This window comes from Rhinopithecus bieti, unplaced genomic scaffold (assembly GCF_001698545.2).
Source record: "Rhinopithecus bieti isolate Rb0 unplaced genomic scaffold, ASM169854v2 scaffold_15006, whole genome shotgun sequence".
NCBI lineage: Eukaryota > Metazoa > Chordata > Mammalia > Primates > Cercopithecidae > Rhinopithecus > Rhinopithecus bieti.
In genome coordinates, this window is record NW_016808074.1 from 432,632 (window position 1) to 442,932 (window position 10,301).

Genomic DNA, 10,301 nt, shown 5'->3' on the forward strand with positions numbered 1-10,301 from the left:
CTCGATCTTCTGACCTCGTGATCCGCCCGTCTCGGCCTCCCAAAGCGCTGGGATTACAGGCTTGAGCCACCGCGCCCGGCCGATAGAGATATTTTTATAACTAAAAGAGAGACAACTTCTGCACCCATAAGCACACATATTTAAGGCCCACTTAAACTAGAAAAATACATGTTAGGTTTAGTACTGGAGGTTATTGGGCATGGTATGACAATTTCTTTCTTTTTTTTCTCTTTCTTTTTTAAAAAAAGAGACAAGGTCTTGCCTTGTTACCCAGGCTGGAGTGCAGTGGTGTGATCATAGCTCGTTGGCCTCAAAGTCACTATGCCCAGTTATTTGTTTTTTTAGATATGGGGTCTTGCTATATTGCCCAAGCTGGTCTCGAACACCTGGCGTCAAGCAATCCTCCTGCCTCAGCCTTCCAACGTGCTAGAATTACAGGCATGAGCCATCATGCCTGGCCAACATATTTATTTTTGCTTGTTGAACTCCTCATTGTTCTGGTACCAATTAAAATCAAGTCTTATAGATATTAACGTGATGGCTCCTGCCAGTCTCCAAATGGGGTTTACCTTTCTCACTCAGATGGGAGTGGAAATCCTTGGAAACTCCTTCCTTCTTTGTCTTTGTAACTTCACCTTGCTTACTGGACACAAGATTAGACCCACGGATCTTATTCTCAACCAGCTGGTCTTTGCCAATTTGTTTGTGCTTTTCTCTAGAGGGATCCCTCATACAATAGCAGCTTTTGGATTGAACTATTTCCTGGATAAGGCTGGATGCAAACTTCTCTTCTATTTTCAGAGTGGCCAGAGGGGTTTCCCTCAGCACCACCTGTCTCCTCAGTGGCTTCCAGTCCATAAAACTTTGTCCCTGTTTCTCTAGGTGGTTGGAGCTCAGAATGGGATCCCCAAAGTTCATTGGCTTCTGTTGTTTTCTCTGCTAGATCCTGCAACTGTTGGCAAATAGCTTTGTTCCTATGAGTGTGACTAGTCAAACAGCAAAAATGTAAGTGTGAAAATAAATTGTGTATACTGTTCTTTGCTCAAACCAGCTAGATGTATAAAGTTTCTAGTCGTATTCATATTCTCTGCAACTGACTTTCCGAGTTTGGGCCTCATGACCTGGGTCAGTGGCTCCATGGCCCTTTTCCTGCACAGACACAAGCAGCAAGTCCAACACATTCACAGCAACAGAATCTCCTCCGAGCTTCTCAAGAGGCCAGAGCCACACGCACCATTTTGATCTTTGTGAGCACCTTGTTTTCCTTTTACTCACTCTCCTCTCTTTTGCACGTTTGGATGACTATTTGTTATTCCAGGTCAGTGGCTGGTGGACACCTCTATGATTTTGTCCTCATGTTTCCCAGCGTTCAGTCCCTTTGTGTGTTCATTCGTGGTGACACTCGATTCTCTGCGTTTCACGTGGCCTGCTAGTCAAGGAAACGCCCTTTTCCCAGCTCGTCCAGGGAGGGCCCCCCTGGAGGAGGTGTGCCCTGGGTGAAGCCACCCAGGAACCCTGCCCCAGGAACTTCTCGGCCCAGCCTCCTGCACCGGGGGACCATCAAGGGGCTCAGGGTAGGAGCGGCCAGGGGGCGTGGCCCCCAAGTGGCCTCCCGGACCGGCGACCCTCAGCCTGACCCGTAGGTCGCTTCTGTCGCCTATGTAACCGCTGAGGTTCCCGAAACGGCCTCAAACGCCTCGGCCCCCACGTGAGGGGGATGAGGCAAGGACTCTCCCGCGCTGCGGCCGCGGTGTTTACGCGGCCCCGTGGAGTGACGCGTCCGTGTGGATCCGTAGCCTTTGCTTCCTGAACCTGAATCAACGTCTCTAGCCACGTGGGCACTTACCTGGGTATGGGACCGCGGAAATCGGCCAGCGGCCGCTTTAAGGAGCGGCAAGGTCCTGTCTCGCTCTTGGTGTCGCGCCTTTTCATAGCGCTCACCGCGCGCCGGTTGGCCCTTGTTCCGGGTGAATCTCCGGGAGGGCACAAGACCCCTGGGCTTCTGAGAACTACATTACCCATAATGCTGAGCGCCAAGCTGCAAAGACGCGGAGCCAATCAACGTTCAGGATCGGGCCTGTCTCCGTTTGTTGCAAACGGTAAGGCGGAACTTCCGGCACCGCTCCGAGATGGTCATTTTGGGGGTTCTCTACCTCGGCGCGGGCCTCCTGAGTTAGCAACGCTGCCCCCGGCACACGGCGGGGGTCGCCCCGCTGCGGTGCAGCCCGTGGGTCGTTGGCGCTGGTGGCAGCCGTGCCTGGGTTCCCGCCCCGGGTCGCCCACCGCTCCCGGCCCCGCTCCGCTCACAATCCGATGGCGGCGGCCGTGCTGAGGGATTCGACTTCGGTGAGTGCTACGTTCCCCCGAGGCTCACCTGCCCTCCCCGCCGGAAATCCAACACCCTGCGTGAGGGGCGCCTGCTTTCGTCCCTGCAGCCCGGCCCGAGTCCAGGACTGTGAGGCCGTGGCAGGTGGGGCTCCCATTTACAAGCCTGGCGTCGTGGGCTGTGGAGGGTGTGGCAGGCGGAGGGGCCGGTTTCTGTGAATCTTGTTGGGGCGATTGAGCCAGGAGCGTTCACGCCGGAATGGCAAAGTGAGGCTCTTTCTTTTCAAGACGCTGAGAGCCATGGGTGGTTGTGAACAGATGAGGCACGTGGTCTGAGTTAGACTTTTGAAAATTTTCCTAAAGTTAAGAGTTAGAACAGCCTGGAAGGGGGATAACACCGAGGCACAGGGAGGTTGAGTCCTTGTGCAAGGTCCCAGAGCAGGTAAGAATCACACGGAACTGAGGCGCAATGATAATTTAGTCATCACCAAGTCACCTGTCTCCAGGGCTGCGCGGGGAAACAAGAAGGCATGAGCCCCTGGACCTTCCGCCATAGTTACCTGCGCCTCACAGCCTTCCTCTTCCCGCAGGTTCCCCTGACTGCAGAAGTTATGGGCTGCACACAGGTGAGTGGAGAGTGTTTCGGGACCTCACTGGTGCTGACCCCAGTGTTTGTCTCTGAGATTGTGTTCTGGGACTCTTCTCTTGGCACTCTTTGGGATTTTGGTTCTAGGAACCCTGAACAAACATCAATCCCAGGGTCATACATCCAGGCTGGAAGCTGGTATAGAACGGTTCCTATTGCTGGGAACCAGCAAAGTAAGGTGTGGAACGTTGTCTCAGGCTTATGTACTAGATGAGCAAGTGCTTGAAGGTCAAGCTGAGCTGGTTTAGGGAACTACAACTTTTTTCTTTCTCATGGGAACTGAAAGCTGGGATGCAGGAATCAGACAAAAATGGCTCTCCATTGTTGGGTGTTTCTTCTGGAGTGCGTGACCAGCAATGACAGTTTGGGGGCAGAGGAGGTATGTGACCTGATCCAGATCTCATCAGGTTCCCTGTGTGGCCAAGCTGAGAGAACAGGCTGAGTGTGAGGTATGAGATAGGAAGACAGTGAAGAAGGCTGCTGTAGTAGTCCAGATGAGTGTTACTGGTGGCAGGACTTGTGTGGTGGCTGTGGAGGTGGTAGTAGGATTCTAGAACAGTTTTTTAAGTAGGGAAGCCTGGATTGTGAGATGTTGAAGGCAAGAGATAGAAAAGTAGGATTCAGGGGTAAAAGCAAGTTGTTTGGGTTAGCAGCTGGAAATATGGAAGCTCCACTAGCGAGGATTGTAAGATTGGTAGTAGAGTCAGTTATCTCTAGAGATAATCAGAAATTTTGATTTGGAACATCTTTATTTTAAATTTTTTTTTTTTTTAAATCATCATCTGAACATGGTCCAATGGGACATCTTTAGAGTCTGAGATGGTTCAAAGAACAGTTAGTTTAGACATCAAGTGGATAGTATATCCTACAGGACTAGAACTGTGGGGAGGGATTCAGGATGGAGACATTTAAAAGGTGGCCACTACTTGCCTAGGGGTATAGCTTGGGACACAATTAGGAGGTGGAATCCTGATCACTCTGGTAATGCTGTTACCAGCCCAGGCAGGGGAGGTTGGGGGTCACTACTGGGTCTTCTGCTTGGGGACATGGTTGGTCATGGTGGGAATCACAAAGACAGGTATGAGAGAGAAGTGGCCATGGTAGGGTGTGAGAGCAAGGATGATCTGGCAAGTGGCCAAGGATCTAGGAGAAGAGTGGGCATGAGATCAATGCTTGGAAGTAATCCAGACAAGATGACACTGAGACCAGAACTAGTGCTTTCTCAGCACTCTGGATCTATCTACCAGGGTTTTGTGGTAACCCTTGAGGTGTCAGGAATTTCAGGGAGGTGGATCAGTTGAGGGTCACAGGTGGTCATCTGGGAGAGTTACTGGGCCTGAGGTGTGGGAGTCCTCTGGGGCAGACTTTGAATGAGGGTTGACAGGAGAGAAAGACTGTGACTTAAGAGAGGACATCAAGTGCAGCACTATTGGAAGAGGGCCATGGGTGTCAGAACCCCAGGTATTTCTGGGTGACTGAGGATGTAGCAAGGGACAGAGTCAGGCAAGGAGGCCTTCAGAGCAGGATGGGGCTCTGAAGGGCTGCCTTTGGCAGTGGGGACATTCAGCCTCTGAGTAGCACCGGACCTCATTTCAGTTTGCCAAGCACTTTCTGGATGTTGCATTGCAAGTATCGTGGGAATGCCAGAGAGGCTGCCTATGGTGTGGGGCAACAGGGTGGAAATCGCTGTGGGAGTGAGATTGTTTGAGAGTGTGTGCTTCAAAGAGTGATGTGCATATGGAGAGAAAGTGTGAACTGAACAACCCATGGCCATGGCATTGAGGATGTAAGAATGATGGCTAACCCCATCATTGCTTGTATGTGAGAGGCATACTTTTGGAAACTCCAGGAGAATTGTCTGACAAGACAAAATCCAACCCTATATGCTAGACCCAGAGTTTAAATGGCATTTCCTGGCCCACCTGCCTGTTGGTGCTGTGGGCAGACACAGTGATGATGGGACCATGAGGAGAGGGCAGGAATCAGTGCCACCAGGGCTTGGTATCTCCTCTGAGGTGGGGCTTAGGGTTGGGGGTAAGCAGGGGAAGGATGCGTGGGGGGCATGAACTTGGGGTCCTAGGAGAGAATCTGATCATGGAAAGATCTGTCCCCATCATGGCAGGGCTCTGTGACCTTTGAGGACGTGGCCATTTACTTCTCCCAGGAAGAATGGGGGCTCCTTGATGAGGCTCAGAGGCTCCTGTACCGTGATGTGATGCTGGAGAACTTTGCACTTATAACTGCGCTGGGTAAGGCCCTCAGAACCACTCTTGTCTCCCGGTCTTTGTCTATCCTTTTTTTCCCCAGAGGCAGCTCTGTTGGACCATGGACTCTGCTGACTTCCCCACTGTCTTGGCATTATGTGCTCTGGTGTAAGGAATGAAATCATTGCACTCCTTAATCAGCCCTGACATTTGCTGTCCCAAAACGCACCGGGATGGGTCTGGGTGTCTTGAGTCAGCCTAATGCATCTCAGTTTTCTTCACTTCCTCTTTGGGTGGCTGTGTTCATATTCATGGTACTTTGTGTGTCAGGTTCTGCCTCCTAGATGACATTTCCTTTGACTACCTGTGTTAGGAATTTGCAGAATTTTCCTCATCAGTATTTACATGGACCATAAGCTGTTGTTGCCAGAACCTCCTTCAGGATCTGTGTGATATTAATTTTCTTTCTTGTGTTCTCAAGGAAGCTGACTTGCTCTGGGCCACTGCAGGATACTCACCTGTCCCAGCTGTCCCTTAGGACTTGCTTCATTCAAGTCCCAAGTGGTGGCACATCTAGAGGTGCCGGGAAAGCCCTGGTTGTTGGAAAGGGTGAAGATGGGAATATGGCTTCAGAGGAAGCCTGGCCTCAGTCAGTGGCACCTGGGTGAGGACATGGCATCCAGCCTTAGCCTGTTTTCTAATCTTACCAGGAATTTGCCCTGTGTCATCCAGAGTTTGGTGCTAATGCCACTGGACACACCTCATTTCTACGTTTTCTTCCTCTTCCTTGACACTTGGCTGGCTTATTGCTTCATCTGGGACATCTGGCCTCATGCTGCCCCATCTTTCTGCCCTCCATGTGTCACCAGTTTCTCTGCACTGCCTCCCAGCATGTTTTCCAACACTGACCCACTCCCAATATGTTGTGAGTTGTGCACATGCCATTAAATATTTCTTGAACACAAGATCGCAATTGGAATATCTCACTCACTTCCAATTACATTATCTTGGGCCTGAATAATGCCAACCTTCAGCACAGCATACACATGCCACCAGCTGACAAGATCTTGCCACAGGATTTGGCAAAGGAGTAGATTGGAGACCCTGTCTGTCCTTATGTGCTGCACCCCATCCTTATATCCTGTGTTTGGTGAGGCCTCCCCATTTTGTGATCTTTAGAGGCCCACTACTGCCAGGCAGCCCCTTTCGTATCCTGCTTTCAGCTCCTCAATGTTGCTTCAAAGCAATACTGTGAATTCATTCCTTGATGTCTGTGAGAAGGTGCTCCCCCTTTCCTGTTATGTACCCACAGGGTTTTAATTAATGGAGGTGGTAGAGTGCCAATACAGAGAGGTTAATGTCAATGACATAGGAATTTATCACCTGCAGTAGTAAGAGCATGTGAGCACTGTGCCATGCAGGGCCACAAGAGAGAAGGGAAAATATTAAGCCACAGCCTTTACTGGGGTTTCTGCAGATAACACAAGACATGATAAACAGTTTGGGATTGCGTAATTTGAGTAGTTTGCTTTGGGGCAAAAGGGCTCACTAGGCTTCGATGTCTGCTGCCTGACCTTGGGATGATTAGAGCAGAGGAATATTAGCTCCTGAAACATCCAAGTCACAGAAAACGTGATTGAAGGCCGGGCACAGTGGCTCAAGCCTGTAATCCCAGCACTTTGGGAGGCCGAGACGGGCGGATCACGAGGTCAGCAGATCGAGACCATCCTGGCTAACACGGTGAAACCCCGTCTCTACTAAAAAATACAAAAAACTAGCCGGTCGAGGTGGCAGGTGCCTATAGTCCCAGCTACTCAGAAGGCTGAGGCAGGAGAATGGTGTGAACCCGGGAGGCGGAGCTTGCAGTGAGCTGAGATCCGGCCACTGCACTCCAGCCTGGGCGACAGAGCAAGACTCCATCTCAAAAAAAAAAAAAAAAAGAAAAAAAAAAGAAAATGTGATTGAGAGTATGGGCTCTGAATTGATTTTGTATTTGTTATGCTCCTTGCTGAGCCCTTGGCTATCTCTTAAGAGTTGGCTCACTCTGGAAGCACCATTCTCTCCCCAGCCAGCAAAGTTTTTTATTTTGCTTTCTTTTGTGTTTGAGACAGTTTCACCTTGTCTCCCAAGCTGGAGGGCAGTGGTGCGATCTGGGGCTCACTGCAAACTCCGCCTCCTGGGTTCAAGCAATTCTCCTGCCTCATCCTCTTGAGTAGCACCCATCATCACACCTGGCTAATTGTTTGTATTTTTAGTAGAGACAGGGTTTCGCCATATTGCCCAGGCTTGTCTCGAACTCCTGAACTCAGGCCAGCAAAGTTTTTAAGATATCAGAACATTAATTATTCAGAAAATAGTTTTTTAAAATGGTTAATACACTCCCATCATAGTCAACATGCATTTCATCAGTGTTTCTCTGCTTTCAGTTTGTTGCCATGGGACGGAGGATGAAGAGACACCTGAGCAAAGTGTTTCTGTAGAACGAGTACCTCAGGTCAGGACTCCAGAGGCCAGTCCATCCACCCAGAAGACTCAATCCTGTGACATGTGTGTCTCGTTCCTGACCGACATTTTACACCTGACCGATTTGCCTGGGCAGAAACCATGCTTGACTGGGGCCTGTGCAGTCTTTCACCAGGAACAGAAGCATCATAGTGCAGAGAAACCCTTGGAAAGTGACGTGGACAAGGCCTCATTTGTGCAGTGCTGCCTATTCCCTGAGTCAGGAATGCCTTTCACCAGCATTGAGGTTGGGAAGGACTTCCTAGCCCCATTGGGCGTTCTTCAGCCTCAGGCTATTGCTATCTATGAACAACCCAACGAAATCAGCAAATGTGAGGAGGCCTTTCATGTTGGAATAAGTCATTACAAGTGGAGTGAATGCAGGAAAGAGTCCAGCCACAAACAAACGTTTTTTCACCCTAGAGTCTGCACTGGAAAAAGGTTTTATGTATCTAGCAAGTGTGAGAAAGCCTGCCGCTGTGAGTACTCCCTTGTTCAGCTCCAAAGAGTCCACCCTGGAGAAAGGCCTTATGAGTGCAGTGAATGTGGGAAGACTTTTAGCCAAACCTCTCATCTGAATGATCATCGGAGAATCCACACAGGAGAAAGGCCTTATGTGTGTGACCAGTGTGGGAAATCATTTAGCCAAAGAGCCACCCTCACTAAACATCACAGAGTTCACACTGGAGAAAGGCCTTATGAGTGTGGTAAATGTGGGAAATCTTTCAGCCAAAGTTCCAACCTTATTGAACATTGCAGAATTCACACTGGAGAAAGGCCTTACGAGTGTGATGAGTGTGGAAAAGCCTTTGGGTCCAAATCCAGTCTTGTTCGGCACCAGAGAACTCACACAGGAGAAAAGCCCTATGAGTGTGGTGAATGTAGGAAATTATTCAGACAAAGCTTCAGCCTTGTTGTACACCAGAGAATTCACACTACAGCAAGGCCTTATGAGTGTGGCCAGTGTGGGAAATCGTTTAGCCTAAAGTGTGGCCTCATTCAGCACCAGTTAATTCACAGTGGAGCTAGGCCCTTTGAGTGTGACGAGTGTGGAAAATCCTTTAGCCAAAGAACCACCCTCAATAAACACCACAAAATTCACACAGCAGAAAGGCCTTATGTATGTGGGGAATGTGGGAAAGCTTTTATGTTCAAATCCAAACTTGTTCGGCACCAGAGAACTCACACTGGAGAAAGGCCTTTTGAGTGCAGTGAATGTGGGAAATTTTTTAGACAAAGCTATACCCTTGTTGAACACCAGAAAATTCACACTGGATTACGGCCTTACGACTGTGGACAGTGCGGGAAATCCTTTATCCAAAAGTCTAGCCTCATTCAACACCAGGTGGTTCACACGGGAGAAAGGCCGTATGAGTGTGGCAAATGTGGGAAGTCCTTTACACAACACTCTGGCCTCATTCTTCACCGAAAATCTCACACTGTGGAGAGGCCTCGTGACAGCAGCAAATGCGGAAAACCCTACGGCCCAAAAGCTAATGTTGTTTAACTCCTGAAACTCCACACCTGAGAAAAGGTGTAGACCTGCAGGGAATGTGCCATCTCTTTCTTCAGTGTTATACTATAGAGAGTCTTTGTGAAGGAGCCATCTGCCTAAAGTTAAACCTCATACTGGTAGACCTCCAGATGGGTGAGATTCCCATGAGTTCCAGGCACATGTGTCTTGCAGGAGCTCCTTTGCCCGTTCTAAACTGCTGGAGGCCTTTGCGGGAGTTAAATCATTAGTCACCCTTGCGTACTAAGGCGAGGGAGATACACCTTTGTGCTCCCATTCCTTGGAGGAAATTCCTTGAGCAGTCTGAGCCTTTAAGGGGAATTCCTTCCCTTTTCTGACTGATTACAGCATACATCTGACCAGTTTTGGCCAGAAGGACCCAGCCTGGGTTCTGCCGGAAGCTGATGTGGAAGGCTTCCCTTCATGGAAATTCTTGTTCTCACACGACACTTGGTAGTTTTTCCAGCCTCCAAGTCACCACCTAGTAACTGGCTGCCTCACATTGCTCTGGTTTGCATGGTAATAAAGGCCTTATTTTTAAATCAGTGTAGTCTTAGGGTTTGGTTTACTGTGCAAGGTGGTTGGAAAACACACTTGGGCTCTTACATAAAGGAATGGACAGCTTTTGTGGGGCCCCAATGTCGTTGGCCTGTGCAGGAAAAATAAAATGACAGAGAGTAGTTCTCATTCTGGTTTTTGTCCAGTTTGCCTTGCTGCCCAAGGCCACCTAGGAAACAATGCAATAATTTTATTGTCCTAATTTCTGCCCTGTATCCCTACACTTTCTGTGGACTAGAGGTCATTCTGAGGACAAGTCGACTGTTATGACAGGCTCCTGTGCTTTGGAGAATAAGATGGATTTGTGGCATTGTTCCCACAGGCTGTAATGCCCAGCACTGTTGAGACAAAACTTTTTCCCAGCTTCTGCAAAGGAACCACATGCCCTGATGCCCATGATTCCATAGATGGCGGGACTCAAGCTGATGGGAGCTAAGCATTGGACATAATTGGTACAGAAATTTTGGGTATCATTAATAGGAAGTGGAGGAGCTCGTAGCAAGACAAGTATGCCTGTGGTAAAAGTGCATCTACACATCTAGTAACTGGCTGT

At 49.4% G+C, this 10,301-nt stretch overlaps 1 protein-coding gene across 4 annotated transcripts; it reads left to right on the forward strand.

Moving 5' to 3' along the window:
• The first annotated feature begins 492 nt into the window (after positions 1-492).
• On the forward strand, positions 493-9,734 carry ZNF416 (zinc finger protein 416). 4 transcript variants are annotated; one of them, XM_017885467.1, is made up of 4 exons: positions 493-2,099; positions 2,916-2,951; positions 5,094-5,220; positions 7,602-9,734. In XM_017885467.1, the coding sequence occupies exons 2-4, from the start codon at positions 2,937-2,939 to the stop codon at positions 9,182-9,184; spliced, it is 1,725 nt and encodes a 574-aa protein (XP_017740956.1). In that variant the 5' UTR covers positions 493-2,099; positions 2,916-2,936; the 3' UTR covers positions 9,185-9,734. The 4 variants fall into 4 exon arrangements, with proteins under 4 accessions (XP_017740956.1, XP_017740955.1, XP_017740959.1 ...); XM_017885466.1 differs by having other exon boundaries at positions 2,091-2,346; XM_017885469.1 differs by lacking the exons at positions 493-2,099; positions 2,916-2,951 and adding an exon at positions 5,657-5,839 and having other exon boundaries at positions 5,131-5,220.
• Positions 9,735-10,301: the final 567 nt, after the last annotated feature.